We start from the raw sequence: 16,635 nt of genomic DNA on the forward strand, positions 1-16,635 counted from the left end.
GTTAGCGGTGAAGGCGCGCTAGCTGGTGTCACCCGGGCGCTGCAGGAACCGCAACGCGGGGCTGCACTTGCAGGAAGTGGCAAGGGTGGGGCCCGGGGCACAGGATCCCGCTATCTGTCGCCGCAGGCGCGAGGCCCAATCACTGACACCCACACAGCCATTTCCTGCACTTAAAAAAAAATCTGTTTCTCCCTTTGCAAATCAACAACTTTTACCTAGAAACTCTTTAGCGGTGAGTTCTGACTGATCTCGATCTCCGGTCCGTTGCAGAAAGCACACCGCTGTTTACCTGGGGGAGGTGTGCCAGCGCTAACTCTAACTGACAGGTTTCGGCGGCTGCCAGAACGGTCTGTTTTGCATCTGCCTAGAAGAAACCAATTCTCTCTACCCCGAACAGACACCTGCTGGTCATTTCATACCTTGATAGACTTTTCTAGAAAAGACCTCCAGGCACAGAGAACTCAGCGCTGATGCCAAAGCTCCGTGCACATGCCACAGAGGGCGATTCTTGACAGCCCCCAAAGGTCCACTTTCTGGCTTGGGTCAGAGCAGATGGCCAGCCGCGGGCTGCGCCGGTCACACACCTATGGCACCAGAACTCTTTCCCAGAGAACCCTGGTGAGGGTCCCAGTTGGTAGGATCCCCACCGTGACTGCACAGGCTGATGCTTATATACGTTTGTCGCATGTCAATTAATCTTTAATCAAGCTCAAAAACACAAACAAAAAACCAGCTCCCACAGAATGTAAAAACTGAAGCCGCTGGTGCACAAGAGATGGCACCCCAAAAACCAAGAGTAACTCAGACCCAAACGTGCATTTGGTCCCACGAGTGACGACAGCTGAGCTTCGCCAGAGGGGACCCTGGAGACCTCTTTGAAGTTCAACTACCCACGCTCTGACTTTTTTTCAACTGCAAAGGTTTCTGCTAAACTGCAATCTCATGGGGGAAAAGGATCCCTTGATAAATCCCTGTACGCATATGTCCACCTCAGGCCCAGCCTCTGTCTTTCCCGGGAAAGGAGCTAGGGAAGGAGGACCCCGAGTCCTGGTCTCTGTACCCTGGGGATGGGTTGGGGGATGCACACCATGCCCATCATGGTAATCACTGTGCAAGGCACTTACCAGAGAGGCCACATGCTAGGCCAGAGTTGGTCCCATGTCCAGGCAGGGAAACTGAGGTTCGGCGAGGTTAAGACACTTGCCCAGAGCCCCTCAGGGAAACGGAAGCGGCTGGAACGTGAAACCATCCTGATCACACAGCCTCTCGGGATTCTAGTGGGACAGGTGGCCCAGATGCTGGAGGGATATGGCATCAGATTCGCCTGTCCTGGCCTCACACATCGGAGTCGACTCCAGGCGCAAAGACCTGGCAGGGTTCTAGAAACCTCTGGGTCCCCTGCAGACCAGCCTCAAGTGGGAATGTGGCCAATCGGACCCATTTCACATGCGGGGCGGCGAGGGTTACAGAAGAGCCCATTCCTTCCTCTTGGTATTTGGAGTGCAGGTATGAAGCTGTGTGTGTGGGTTGTGAGAAAAATCATTATCACGCAGCAGGCTGGATTGTCCACTCGCCTACCTTCGCGGGATCACAGCTCGACCGCCAGGGCCACACGTCCCCGGGAGCAGGGTACCTGCCTCATCTCCTCCCGGCTCAGCCGCCTGGGACCAACGCTCCCCCACGTGTCAGGATGGCCCCTGAGCGTGACCGCCCGGCGTTGCCACATGCTGGCCACGCGGCCCCTCGAAGCGGGAAAAGGCTGGGTCAGCAAGACGAGCAGAAGAGCACATTCCATCCCCTCCCTTGCAAACTGCTGGACTTTTGTTTTCTTACAAAAACAACGACAACAACAGCTGGACATCTTGGTTGCTTCTCATCTTTAGCAGCCAAGAAAACAAGAGCCAGGCCTGATGCTTTCATAACAACCGTTCTGAGTGGGACTTCCTCCAACTCTCCTCTGCCGACCTGTCTTGCTAAGAACCAGATAACTGCCAGGAGGCTCCGGTTTAAGTGGCCTTGCTCCTTGCGGCCTGGATGGGGGAGGGGAGAGCAGTGTGCACAGCTGGGCTCCAATTCCCTCAATCAGGGAAGCAGCGTGGGGTGGACACCTTCCTGCGCATCCCTCAAAGAGCCAAATGCCCCCCACCCACCTACATCCACCTGCTGGGTCAGGTGTCCCTCGCGGGTACATCGGCATCGGCACAGCCAGCAATTTCCAGGTTGTTAGAGGTTAGTATGAAATCACAGCAGAAACACCACTGGAAGTGCTCCAGGGGCACCCGCCACACAGTGTGTACCTACCACCCAGCAGTGTGTACAACGCAGGGATTTCCTGTTCAGCCACTGCTTCTAGGTAAGAGAATCAGATGAGAGACATTTAGGCCTCTACGCAGACACGTCGTGGCCGCTCACAGATTACGCACTGCACACAAGCTGACTACTGTCCAGAGCACCCGCACCTCACAGCCTGATTGTCATTACAGCTGTCTCTGGGGGTGGGAGGCCGGCAGGGGGGCGGTGGTGGCCCCTGGGTCCAGGGCTGGTCCTGCTACCACCTTGCTGCGTGACCTTGGGTCACACGTGACCCCTCTCACTTCCCTTTCCAGTTCTGGTAAGAGGGCATCACGGTGCCTGCCCCGTCTTTGCGGGTCTTGCTAGAATCTGGCAAGCTAACAGTCATGCACGTGCACCTTGAGGGCTGTGACGTGAAGACGATATTCGGGGCACCCGGCACCCTAGCAGGCTGTGGCACAGCAAGGTTGCGGCAGCCCCAAGCCACGAGCAAAGGCAGCCTGAGACCCCCAGCATACAGGGCCAAACCTCCCCAAACGTGGACAGCGCTCTAAAAAGCCCGAGCCCTGAAGTCAGCTCCAAGGAGGTGAGCCATGCCTCTGGCGGGCTCTGCTTTCTAAGTCCACGGCACACTGAAAGCAGAAGCCAAGGCGGGGTGGAGAGGCTTGCAGAGGGAGACACAAGGGGAGGTGACAGCGGAGGGCAAGTTCAAAAGCACCCAGCATTGGTTCAGGGAAGGGGAGGAGGCTGAGATGAGTGTTTCCAAGAAACCCCGAGAATGAAGCTCTGCGCCTGCCACAGCCAGTGAGGGGAGCAGCTCCTCCACGAGGCCCGACAGATGCCGAGCTGCTGGGCACGTGTGCACTCGTGTGTGTGTACTTTCACGTGTGCAGTGTGCATGCAGGTGTATGCAAGCACTGTGCGAGCGTGTGCACGAGTGCAGCGTGTGACTGCATGTGCACGTGTGTGTAGGTGTGCTGTGGCTCCCATCTTTCAGGCAGAGAAGGGCCAATGTCATTCCATCAGGAGACCGTCAGGGGTTCCCTAAGGGCCACTGCCTCTAAGGTATATATAAGCGGCCTCTCACAGACACAAGGGAATTCCTTTGTTGTTTTTGCTTTTCTCCCCCGTTTTATGATAAATGCCTTTGATGCGTGGCTTACAGAAGTGATCTCTTTATGTGTGTGTTTCTGCTCACAGTTCACAGAAAACCTGTTATAAATTCATCCCGCCTGTTGGTCGTGCTTTCTCTCGTGACCCATCCACAAGGAGGCCAAACTGGGCACTGCGGGCGGAGTTCCTGTCCTCCTGAGAGAAAGCTCTGGCCAGCCCAGGTGACAGAAAGGGAGAGGGAGCATTTTTAAATAGCTTTTCCCCTCTGTTTGGCTCCAGTGGCAGGTGTAGGAAGACTGGCCAGCCTTGGACTGATGACCCCTTGAAACTAGAGAGCTTGGGGGCCTGCACCGATGACCACAAGGTGCCAAGGCGAGTCCCCGGGGCGGACTGACGGGGAAGGGCGAGCTCGGGCGGGAAGGAGAGCACCACCCCCCCGACAGAAAGGACCGAGGAGAGGAAGGCTGTGGAATAGAAGGCGCGACCGAGGGAGCGTGTGGTTCTCCTGTGGCCATCCAGAAGTCTAAGGACAACATAGGTGATTCTGCTGGGAGATGAGCGCGAACGATGAAGAGGGGACAGATAAATGGACTGGGAAATTGCAGTGAATCTCTCTGCCGCTTGGAGCAATAGCTTTCTGCTTTTGAGTCTGGTAACCTGGCCTGTTGGCCTATCGCCATCACGTAAGAGAGGTCCCCTGCATGAGCTAACAGTCCTCAGCATCCTCAGGGGGACATGCCAGGCTCACCCCTGAGAGAAAGCAGCCACCCCACCGCAGCCAGGAGAGGCAGAGTCTACAGGAAACCCCTTGCTCGGAGCCATCCACCTAGATGCTGGGGCCGGAGCGGAGGAGAAGGGAGCCCCGAGCCATCCTGCCTCCTCTCACATCAAACATGGCCAAGGAAGACCCCACCCACCCCTCCCCAAGTCCTTAACCAGTCTGGAGGCACTGGATTGAGTGGAGGCCTCAGCCACTGCTGCAGCCGTCCCCACCCCTGGGCCCTCCCTGAGCCAACCTGGGAAAGAGCTTGGGTCGGGTGGGGAGGCCGGAGGGGCCACGACTGCATGCTGAACCGGGGGCCATGCGGCAGCTCTCCCGACCGCAAGGAGGGCTCTGAGCTCTTGGCCTTCCGGAGACCACCCTGGAGCCCCACACAGCCTGGAGCCAAGAGGCCCAGAGGACGAGGCGAGGGCAGATGGGGCGGGAAGCACGTCCCAGGCACACAGTGTGTGCGGACCCAGGCGACGGCCGGAGGGGAGACCCTCCTGCTCTGAGTGCAGGCCCTGCAGCGTCTGCTCTACTCTGGGCTGGTGAAAGGAGGGGCCCGCAGTGCCCCCGCTGCCTGGCGACGGTGGGCGGGTGGCTGTGAGAGAAGAAAGCGTACTGACCGCTGGGCGGTTTAGGCCGCGGAGGAGCAGGTTTCTTCGGAGGCAGAGCGGGAGTGTCCTGTTTACTTTTAAAGGGGTCATCTGAGCATCCTGCCCCTCCAAAGGAGGAGGTGAAAGGGCCAGAAGTTGGGGGCTGTAAGAGAGGACACGAAAGAGAGGCAGAGATAATCGTTAACACGGAGGCAGCGGACATCCACCGAGCCCTCCGGGCTTGCACAGCATGGCCGCCACTCGGGCCCAGGGTCTCTCACAAGCCCCCCCCACTTTCCTCCACCCTCAACAGCCAGGGTCCTCTGGCCAGTGAGGAGCAGCCAGCAAACACACAGAGCAAGTGAGAGTAACCCGGTGCCTCGACGGGCTTCTGACATGGGGTGGGGGTGGGGTGCTTCCTGCCACCCACAGGGGGATATCAGGTCTCTCCTGACCCCAGGGTCCCCTGGGCTTCCTGCTCATACTTCAGAGATGCGCCCAGCCTCTCCCCCTTCAGTCAGTGTCAGGCGTTGGGTCAGAGCGGCACCAGACCCTCTCTGTGCCCGTGGGCTGCCTGACCCAGTGGCTCAGGTCAGAGCCCACCGCAGCCCCGTGGGCACAGCCATCGCTGCCTCCAGTGGGCTCTTGTCAGCTCTGGCCCGGACCCTCCCCCAGCCTCCTCCTGCTTCCACCCACCTCCACATCTACCACCTCAGACCCAGGAGGGACCATGTCAACCAGCAACAGAGAGATGCTTGGATAGATGGGTGGGCAGGTAGGTAGATGGGTAGGTACAGCTGCCAGGCAGGTAGGGAGCTAGGTAGATGGGAGGTGGGTAGGAGCACTGAACAGCCCTGAAGCTTGAAGGTAACCTCCAGGCACTCCTCAAGTCATGCAGGGCCTCCCTCACAGCCCCTCACCACCCTACCCCCCTGCCACTGCCCAGGGCTTTAGCTTCATCCCTGCAGTTGCCCCAACCCTCTCCTGGCCAGTTCCCCGGTGCCTGGAACCCCCTTGTGCCCCATCTCGAGGCCTCCATATATACAGAGTCCCCAACTGGGGGCTCAGCCCACCCCGTCCACCTCAAGCCCCTCTTCTTCCTCAGAGACTGGCTAGAGCTCTCCCTGACACCCCTTCCTACTAACTGACTGCTCGGACATCCTGGTGGGAGCTGACAGGACACACATCATCACGCCGCAGTGACGGGTACTCAGGCCCCTCCCACCTAACTGGGGCAAGTTGCCTGAAGGGCAAGTGCCAGTGACAGGGCGCACACCTGCCAACTGCCTGCGGCGGGCAGGGACTTGTCTACCTGTGCACCCTCACCTGGAGCACCAGCACAGTACCAGGCATAACAAACCTCCACCAACAGACGGATGCGCACAGACAGCCAGAGCTGCACCCCAAAGGGAGGAGACTGCTTTCTACAGAGGTGGGAGACCACGTTTACGAAAAAGTAGAGCAAGGAGATTCATAGCTGCTAGACACTAAAGGAATTGGTGGACACGGGAGTGAAAATGCTGATACGGTCCTCAAAAAGCAAAGGAAAGGAGACGCGCAGTGGGACAGGGTGGGCCACACGCAGCAGGGGTGGAGGGGGGGGTTGCGTGAGGAGGGGCACTTGCGATGCCCTCCCCAGTGGGGCAGGTCAAGGGACAGAAGACAAAGCAGGAACACAAGAGTGCACTTGTGGGACCTTCTTAGGTAATCTGGTTCCGACACATCACTGGAGAAGTGGGGAGAAGGGCTGATGCCAGTCACGGGGACGCGGCTCCCCCTCTTCCGGATCCGGTCACGGGGACGGGGATGCGGCCGCCTCTGCCCCTGGTACCTAGATACTAGCCTCAGGTGGGAGAGAGGCGGCCAGCCCCCAGGGAGGAGGAGGGGGCCCGGGGTGGCTGCTGCACACTCAGCCAAGCCCACTGGGCGCCCTGGTTCCTCCCCACAAGCCTCTGGGGCCGCCAGGGTAGGAGACGCTCACTCGCCAGGGTAGGAGACGCTCGCTGATCTTCTCACCACATCTTCCCAACGGCCTTGGGACAAGTCCTACTGTCACCACTTCTACCTTATACACAGGGAAACTGAGGCACGGGGAGGAGATGCAGCCTTCTAGTCACACAGCACCTCAGCGGGGGAGTCAGGGCGGGAACCCACGCCGTCCACCTCCTGGGCCAGGGCTCTCGGGCCCTGCCCTTGGCTGCTGGCAGCCCGCCGCCCGCCCCCCACGGGAGGTCTGGGGACTCTCCTCATGCCCATGAGGGAGACATGCACAGATGCAGGCAAGGGGCAGAGCAGGGCAGAAGGCCCTGGGGAGGATGGGGTCTAATGGGAAAGACTCATTTCCCTGCCAAGACCACCTGGGCCCGCCGGGAAGCTCTGGGCCAGAAGGGCTGCAATGGAGCAAGGAGGTCCCTCCCTCCACTGCTGCCGCCCCCCTTTCCCAGGCTCTGTGACGCTTGTCCTTTTCGGTACAAAAGTCTGGGAGTCTCTGCAAAACCTGCTGCTCGAGTTTCCAGAACGTCTGCTGCAGAGCACAGTGGTTGGGATGGGATCTGGAGGCCCTGCTACCGGCTCCGTGCCTCTGTTTCCTCATCTATGAAACAACGATAATGACAGGCCCCAGCTCGCAGGGCTGTGGCAAGAAAACGAAAGGTAATGCATAAATTGCTCCAGCTGGCACCTGGACTGCATCAGCACAAAGATAGCACGATTATAATCACGCCAAGGATGTGGATGTGACTAGAACTCTCTTGGATACCCACAAGAATCTGCAAACGCTCCATCGGCCACCGATGCTTCATTTCTGCTGCTTCCCGTCATTCACAGAGCCTTTCCCAGACGAAGAGAGCAGTAGAGCTAAGGTGCCGTGTCGACCAGCAGCTTAGCTCTAAAGTGAGTGGGTCAGGGTCTGCTGGTTGGGAAAGAAGACGCAGTGGGGGCTAAGGAGATGGAGAGCGAGGGAATGCTGATGCCTCTGCTTCTGCCGTTCCCAGGACACAGCCTGGGTCTAGGACTCTTGCTGCCCTCGCCACAACCTGAGACGGGCAGGAGGGAATCAAAACTAATCTTGACAGAGTGGAGGCGTGACCAGCCCCCGAGGCACCTGCGTGGGCCCCAGTTCTTGTCTTGGGTGCTGCAAAGGCGCCAGCTCTGGGGAAGGGGTATAGAGGGACACCCAGGGCTCTCTGGACGTGACCCCCCCCCAGAGTTGTGGGGTGCACAGGGCCCTTGTCCACCCAGCCCGTGCAACCCCCAGCCTGGAGCGCGAGCTGCAGTGAGCCTCCCGGCTGGCTGGGGACTCCACGGGCCAAGCCGACTCTCCGCCCCCTCATCTGTCTAAACCCACGGAGCCAGTGGGCCCGCTCCAAGGCGAAAGGGTTCCAACTGTAAGCGCCTGGTTCGGCCACAGCAGGGAATTATATTACTTCTGACACCAAAAAGCCTGCGTCATTTCCGAATCCTAATTTTCATGACTTGAAGTTTCCCAAGAAGCTTCCTTTGGGACCTGACTGGTTCCTACTCAGGCTGTGGCTTCAGGGAAAGTTGCTATTTTTAGAAGGGTTTCAGTAAAGCCGGTAGGGGCTCTCTGGCTGGGCTAGAGTGAAGTGTGCTCCCAAAAAAAAAAGAAAGAAAAAGAAAAAAGGACAGACAGAAAAGCTACTATATGAGAAGCAGCTCTAAGAGATTCACAGTTTAAAGAATTGATTTAAAGCAAACGACTCTAAACTTAAAAAAAAAAAAAAAAAGCCCTAAATAGGAACGCACGCTTGAAAAACAACTGAAAATGGGCTGACAATGGGCAGTCAAGTATTTCATAGGTGGTTTTTTTTTTAGGGCGGGAGTAAAATAATTAAGTTAGAGTCTTGTTTTTATTCTCAGATGCTCTCTGAAATCTATTTTGGGGAATGTGTTTTTAAAGCAAGGTAATACTGTCTAGAAAAATCTTCTCGGGTGTTGAGGGACCTCAATGAAGGGTGCAAGCCCAGAGAACCTCCCAAAGGAATCTACTGGAGTCAGACTGCTGGCTGGCACTCTCCTCTAGCACTGCCAGGCAGAGGGAGGACACTCTAATTTAGGGTGAAGTTAAGAAAAGGAAAAAAAAAAAAAAAGAAAGAAAAGGAGCCAGCACGCATCGCCAGCGTGCATTGCCTCCCCACCCCACTCAGGTGGAGAAAAGATAGCGATGTTAACACACACACACACACACACACACACACACACACACACACACACACAAACCAAGAAGTCAAAAAAAAAAAAAACACCTTCTTGCCACTTACTTTCATTTCCTTCAGCATTTTATTTATATACACAATGTTGTTCTTGAAAAACAGAAAGGGAACCAAAAGGGAAAAACAGAGACCTATGAGGTTAGGGCCCTGTATTCAATTGGGCAAGTGGCATGAGATCAGGAGCTGATGGAATCGTGGAAACAAAACAATGGAGTACTGGAGACAAACTTTCCACGGCCCCATCCAGCTCCATCCCGCCCAGCGCCACGAACAGGAAGGGACACTGGCCCTGAAGTCGCAAGTGCACGTGTGCGCAGCCTGATCTGGGACACGCGAACAAGGAGAGGGAAAGCGGAATTAGAAAAGGGAAAATGCAACCTTAGGTTAGAACGGGCAGAAGGAGGGAAGGGCCAGGTTCTGAACTGCCCGGCTCTGGGGTGTCTCTGCAGCTACGGGAAACACAGGCACTGCCTGGAGGAGGGAGACGCGGCCGTTTCTGCCATCCGGGGCCCCGCCAGCCTGGCCACCCCACACACAGCCTCAACTCAGGTGCTTCTTGAAACAGAGGACCCCGTTCATGCCCTCGTCCTTGTCCCAGCTCGGGGGCACTGCTAGCTCTCACTCCCTCCTCGGCCTTGCGCAGGGAAAGGTCCCACTTGTGCCAGCTTGAGAATACAGTGCGAAGCCCTTCCCTGGAGACTGCCGCCCCCGTGTGGCAGAAGTTTTCTCATTTCAGGCGATGGTTTCCCACCCACTAAGCACGGACAGAAGACAAGGACACATAGCTCCACTCAAGGAGTGTGTGTAACAGCCACGCAGTGACGGGCAAACATGAGGGCAAATCTCAGGCCCTGGTCCCTTCTGGCTGATCCCAGATGGCGCCCCGACCGTCAGCGTCACAGTTCCCATACGAGTGATGGAGGCTCATTCCCTCCAGGCACTGGAAGGAGAGAGGCCGAAACCCCAGCACTTCTGGGCTCCCTTCTGCGGCGGCCAATGGGCAAACAGATGCTCTGCCTCTGGCCAGAAGCTACATTTGCTACCTCAACAGTTTATACTCACGCATTTCTTTGAAAACATAAACAAAATCCCAAATGTTTCTTGGAAGCCACGCACCACAATCACACATTGCTAACCACGAGTGCTCAGCGCCCAGACAGTCGTGCGCCCCTCGGGCTGAGTGAACGTGGAGGAAACACGCAGGATGCTCTGAGGAGCTGGCACGCGGGGCGAGCGGTGCCGGGGGCCCAGGACTCCCCACCGTGGGTACCCATCCCACACACTCCGGGGGGGCTCCCTCCCCACCCCACCCCCACCAGTGAGGAGACAGGAACCGTATCTGCATGTGGCCGCCCCCCAGTGCTCACGGCACCTGGGCTGGAGCAGGCGGCTGGGACAGACCGGTGGACTCAACAAAGAATGCAGGGCTTTATGGCTCCGCGGCCACAGGCCGTGCCACACGCAGCGCTTTATCTGTGACGGATCCCACCCTCACCCACCGAGGCCAAGACGCGCACACCTAATGCTGCTTCCCTTAATTCTTGGCAAAGAAACACGGGTCACGGTCAAAACCAAGGGACGCTAAAGGTTAGAACAAAGAACAGCAGACCTACTCGCCTAGGCCAACATTTTTGACTTCTTAGCAGTTTCTTCTGGAATCTACCTCTCAGTCGTGGGCCTCTACTCTTATTTCTTGATCTGTCCATTTTGGACATATCTACTGACCGACTTCCTGCTACGTTAAGCACCATCCTCCAAGCCCCTCTCGAAAGAGCTCTAACACCATCTGTGGGACTATATCCACAGTCAGTTTACGTAACTATGGCCGTGTAGGCACCATCCAGTCCAACCAGGAGTGCCTATCGTCCTTCCTGAAAGGCTCACTTTTCACCTGCATATTTATTCACCGAGCCTAGCCCTCGGTTTCCACATCCTTCTCGGGTTCTGTCCATGGGCAGCTCCAGACACACCTCCTGCCTTCTGGCCCAAGGCCCACGGTTCCAGCCTCAGCGGGCTGCACGCCAGGCCTGGCCCTCAGGGCCCAAGACCTTCGCAACTTTGTGCAGTCACAGAGATGACTTTATCACCTGAGGTCTGACTGCCATCTGACACCAGTGGCAGTAGCGGGGAGCCCGCGGCGCTTACGCCTCAGGGAGGGACTCAGGGCTCTGGCAGTTTCGCTTGGAGGAAGGGAAGTGGGTCCAGCCACAGCCATGGGCACTTTCTAGACCCCGTCTGCTGACTCACGACCTCACATGAGAATACATTTCAGAGTTTGACAGGTGCCAAAGAAATACATACGTGGCATTAAACAGTTACACCTGGCAGCCCACGACAAGACCACGACAAGAGGCACAAGGACACTGGCAGAGGCACAGGGGCTCTGTGGGAAGGGCTTTACCTTGGACATCTGGCTGAAGTCGGCAAAGCCCTCAGCACTATTGAAGGACCCACTTCCGAAGGGGTCTAAGGTTCCAAAGGGACCTGCAAGCAGCACCAGCAGAGGAAGAGTTACAGGGCATTCACAGAACACGCCTCCTGGGAGCAGGGGGAAGTGTCACCTCTTGGTTCTCAATGGCCCCCAAAGCAGGAGATCCATGGAGGTCACATTTGTTTGATGGGGTGGTGAATCGGGTGCAAGTCCTCAACAAGGCCCCCTGCCCCTGCCCACTCTGGCTCATGGTTGGTGCAGCTCAGCCAGACGGTTGGCAGCCATGAGAGCCGGCGCAGGGAGAGCCAGAGGGACTCTGCCCTGCGGCTGTGCTGCAAGCCAGCATTGTTCACCGTCACCAAAGGAGTGACAAGCACCCTGTGGAAGGAAAGCCTGCTGCCTGTCCTGCTGGATCAGGAGGGGAGAGGGAGAGGGAGGCGACCAGCCACCCACATGATTTATGTGGGGAGGTCATCTGCAGGTAGAGATTTTTGCTGAGCTTTCTCCTTTGGTGGGTGGTGCGATTTGTCCAGAATAACCCACGAGTTCACCTACGAAATCAAACTCTGCAACTAACAAGCACAAGATGTTAGGCAAGGCGGCAGTACCAAGTGGAACCTGTTTCCAAAAGCAAGGGGGAGTCCGCAAACGCGCCCCTCCCTTAAAGGCACACCTAAGAGCTTTATGCTGTGAGGGGAGGTTCCCTCAAATCCAGTGCCCATAGCACAAGCCTCAGTAGAACTTTGGATTCCTTTAGGAAAAAAAATCCAGAGGTTAGAACCAAAGATTCATAAGGAGGATTGAGCAAAGAGTAACTAGTACATTGGAGTTATTACTAAATTAATCCCTACCGCCAAGCTTCCTTTCCATCCAGTAAGATGCCAGCTATTGCTCAGAAAGATGAGCAGCCAGAGGGGAATGGCTTTGGCTGCACTGCCTCAGGCGAGGATCTGGGTGCCACTTACTAATGACATAAACACTGAGGACACACCAGATTTGGAAATGGGTGGGCCGTTCCACTGCCCGAGGAAGAGTGAGAAGGAAAATAAGCCATCAGTCTCACCTGATCCTTTTGAGGAGACACTGGAGGATGAAAAAGGATCACTGGATTCAAAGGGGTCGAGCTGAGTGAAAGGAGAGAGGAGAGAGTGAAAAGCAGTTCCTTTGTTCATCATCCATTCATTCAACCACAAACTTTCTTGACATCTATATGCACCATATCTGCTGCCCAGCCTTGGGGAGGATAAAAATGATTTAAACTAAATCCCGGCAGAGTTAAATCCCAACAGACCAACCCCTCCCGCAGATAACACCTATAAACACTCTGAACTGGGAAAAAAAAAAAAAAAAGCCATCACCTGAAGACCCAGGAAGTGAACCAAAGCAGGAAGACTTTGGAAAAGAATTGAAACTTGGCAGAAAAAGCAGTACAAGATTGAGTTTTCCATTTTTTTGTTTTTTTTTTTCCTGTGGTTCTTTTTATCTTGGCCGCGCTACTCGGCTTGAGGGATCTCAGTTCTCCGACTGGGGATTGAACCCGGGCCACGGCAGTGAAAGCACCAAGTCCTAACCACTAGACCACTAGACCAGGAAACTTCCAAGCTTTTCCCTTTTGAAGCTACAGTCTGAGAGTACTGGGGGGCTATGACTCCAATAGAAAACTCACTGTCTTTCTGGACTGAAGCTCAGAGGAGGGAGCCCCAGGACAACCACAGCCATGAGAAAGGGATGCGGGATCTAGAAAGGAGAGGCAGAGAATGGGAGCCCCAAATGCCATGACAAGCTCTGTCCACGTCTCAGGCTCACCCCTACACTGTGTGTGGGTTGGTAGACTCAGAGCAGCCTACAGCTAAGGCCACAGGAATGAAACCACAGGTGAGAGAGGGAGAGTTTGCAATATGAGTCTCACCAAGTTAGTTGCCTGCTGAAATAAAACCATCCACACTCTTTGGAGGAATGCAACAGAATCCAGTCTCCACAACAGAGCACTCACAATGCATAGAATATATTTTTAAGTTATTCAACATACAGAGAGAACCTGAAAAATGCGGTTCTCAAGGGAAAAGACAATCAATGGAGTCAATCTCAAGATGACCCAGATTTTGGAATTCTCAGATGAGGATGACTTTAAAGCAGCAATAACTGTGCTTAATGAGATAAAGGAAAAAACACTTAAGATGAATAAAAAGACAGGATATCTTAGTAGAGAAATGGAAACTATACAGAAGAAACATGGACATTCTCAAACAATGTAAAGTATAATATCTAGAATAAAAACTTCACTAGGTTAGCTAACCAGCAAATGACAGAAAAATGTAAGTGAAGTTGAAGATAAATCAGTAGAAATTACCCAATCTGAAGAAAAAAAGAATGAAAAGAAACAGAGCCTCAGGGACCTGTAAAGACAACAGCAAAAGGTCTAACATCTATGTAACTCGAATCCCACAAAGAGAAGAGAGAAAATAGAATAGAAAAAAATTTTTTTCAAAGAAATAATGGCAGAAAACTTACCAAATTTGGTGAAGACATAATTTATAGATGTAAGAACTTCAGCAAATGCCCAGCAGCATAAATACAAAGAAAAACATATCCAGAGCCTACACAAACTACTGAAAAGCAAACGTAAAGAGAGGCTCTTTAAGGCAGCCAGAAAAAAGAACATAACTATTTTTTCCTCTTTAGAATTCATACAGTGGATTAAAGCAAAAATTAAAACACTGTCTTATGGAGTTTAACATATTTAGATGTATTACATTCATAGGACAACTATAACAGAGACGCTGCTGTTTGGGGGAGGGTGGATAAATGGACCTACATGATTACAAGTTTTCTACATTTTACATTAAGTGACATAATATTAATTCCAAGTAGCCCATGATAAGTTAAGAGTGTATATAGTAATCCTTAAAGCAACCTCTAAGAAATAATGAAAAAAGGTATGGTTAAAAAAGGTCAACAGATACCAGAAAATGGAATTCTAGAAAACATTCAAATAATCCAAAAGAAGACAGAAGAAGGGGAACAGAGGAATAAAATACAGAGGATAAAAGAAAGTAAATAATAAAATAGTAGACGTAAATCCAACCATATCAATAATTGCATTAAATGTTAACAGACTAGACACTCCATTTAGAAGGCAGAGATTTCCAGACTGGATAGAAAAGCAAGGCCCAACTACATGCTCGACACAAAAGACATCCTTCAACTCCCAGACAGGTTGAAAGTAAATGGATGAAAAAAGATATATCATGCAAAGACTACGCATAAGGAGAATGAGGTGGCTATTTTAATATGTGATAAAAATAGATTAAGACAAAGCACCAGAGGAAAAAAGGAACCCTTTACAAAGAAAAAAAGGTCACTGCATCAGGATGACACAACAATCATGAATGTGTAGGCACCTGACAGAGCTTCAAAACACATGAAGTTAAACTTGACAGAATTAAGAAGGATATGGACAATTCTGCAATCATAGGAGATTTTAACACTCCTCTCTCAGCAACTGGTAGAGCTTACAAACAAACAAAAACCATAAAAATAGATGACCAGGGCTTCCCTGGTGGCACAGTGGTTGAGAATCTGCCTGCCAACATAGGGGACACGGGTTCGAGCCCTGGTCTGGGAAGATCCCACATGCCACGGAGCGACTGGGCCCGTGAGCCACAACTACTGAGCCTGTGTGTCTGGAGCCTGTGCTCCACAACAAGAGAGGCCACGACAGTGAGAGGCCCGTGCACGGCGATGAAGAGTGGCCCCTGCTCGCCGCAACTAGAGAAAGCCCTCGCACAGAAACGAAGACCCAGCACAGCCAAAAATATAAATAAATAAATGAGTTAATTAAAAAAAAAAAATAGACGACCAGTCCTGTAACAAACCATAATGAAAAAGTATATATATATGTATATAGGTATACTGAATCACTCTGCTGTACATTAGAAACTAACACAATATTGTAAGTCAACTATACCTTACATTTTAAAAAAAGGAAAAAAGGGGAACTCCCTGGCAGTCTAGTGGTTAGGACTGGGCACTTTCACTGCTGCAGCCTGGGTTCAATCCCTGATCGGGGCACTAAGATCCCGCAAGCCGCATGGTGTGGCGAAAGGGAAGAAAATATAGACAATCAGAACAACCACCTTGACCTAACTGGCCTTTACAGAACGTTACACCCAACAACGGCAAATAGACATTCTTCTCAAGTGTACAAAGTATGTTCACCAACACAGACCATAAAACGAGTCTCAATAAATCTAAAAGGACTGAAAACATACAAAATATGTCCTCTAATAACAGTAGATTTAATTAGAAATCAGTATTATAAAATACCTAGGGGGAAAAAAAAGTATCTCGAAATGAAACAATATACTTTAAATAATCCAGGTTCAACAGAGCATTCACAAGGAAAACTGGAAAATATCTCAAAATGAATGACAATGAAGATACAACATACCAAAATGAATGGAATGCAGCTAAAGCAGCACCTCAAAAGAAATGCATAGCTTTAAACACTCATATTAGAAAAGAAGATCCAAGACCAATGACCTAAGGTTGTATCTTAAGAAGTTAGAAACAGAAGAGCAAAGTGGGAGGAAGGAAATAATGAAGAGCAGAAATCAGTGAAACAGGAAACAAACAGGAGAGAAAATTAACACAGCCAAAAGTTGGCTCGTGGAAAAGATCAACAAAATTGATAAACGTAGATAACACAGACCACCAACACCAGCGATGAAAGGGGGGATCCCATGACAGGTCTCGCAGATAGAAACGTTACAGGTTAATCCCTGCCTTCAAGGAGCTCTGGGGCCAGTGATACATACCAGTAGGTCCATGGAGAAGTGAAAAACTAGGGAATGGGTAAGGTGGGGACAGAGATGCAGCCTAGAACGTGAAGGAAGGCTATACATTGCCCTCACTTAGACACAAAAATTCTCTATTCAATCACAAAGTTACTGTTTGCTTTTTAAATCCTCATTTACACCAATTTAAACCAGTCTGTTGAGTCTAACGTGCAAAACGTATGGTTTACTACTTGCTGGGGGGCGGGGGAGCACACTAAGTGCAGCCAGGCTGTGGGTCTGGACTTCCTCCTGCCATGGCGGGGACCCACTGAGGCTGGCTGATGCCAATGTCACCATTAGTGCTTTGCACTAGGAAGATGGCAGGAGCAGTCACATGGAAACCTGTGGGAGTGTGTGGTGCTCTATTTTG

At 52.7% G+C, this 16,635-nt stretch overlaps 1 protein-coding gene across 36 annotated transcripts in view; it reads right to left on the minus strand.

Annotated features, from left to right (window-relative positions):
• Positions 1-16,635, minus strand: part of EPS15L1 (epidermal growth factor receptor pathway substrate 15 like 1) — a 101,286-nt gene that overhangs the window by 16,765 nt on the left and 67,886 nt on the right. For 17 of the 36 annotated variants that reach the window (XM_073802995.1, XM_033853816.2, XM_073802990.1 and 14 more), the window contains 4 exons: positions 12,491-12,551; positions 11,398-11,480; positions 4,795-4,927; positions 2,302-2,349 (listed from right to left, as the gene is read on the minus strand). The exons of 1 other annotated variant lie outside the window; for it this stretch is intronic. In XM_073802995.1, coding sequence (XP_073659096.1) covers positions 2,302-2,349; positions 4,795-4,927; positions 11,398-11,480; positions 12,491-12,551 — 325 coding nt within the window. Of the gene's footprint in view, positions 1-2,301; positions 2,350-4,794; positions 4,928-6,460; positions 7,358-11,397; positions 11,481-12,490; positions 12,552-16,635 lie in introns of those variants that run through there. 18 more of the 36 variants (XM_033853830.2, XM_033853835.2, XM_033853829.2 and 15 more) reach the window with 8 other exon arrangements.

This window comes from Tursiops truncatus, chromosome 3 (genome assembly GCF_011762595.2).
Source record: "Tursiops truncatus isolate mTurTru1 chromosome 3, mTurTru1.mat.Y, whole genome shotgun sequence".
In the NCBI taxonomy this organism is placed as follows: Eukaryota; Metazoa; Chordata; class Mammalia; order Artiodactyla; family Delphinidae; genus Tursiops; species Tursiops truncatus.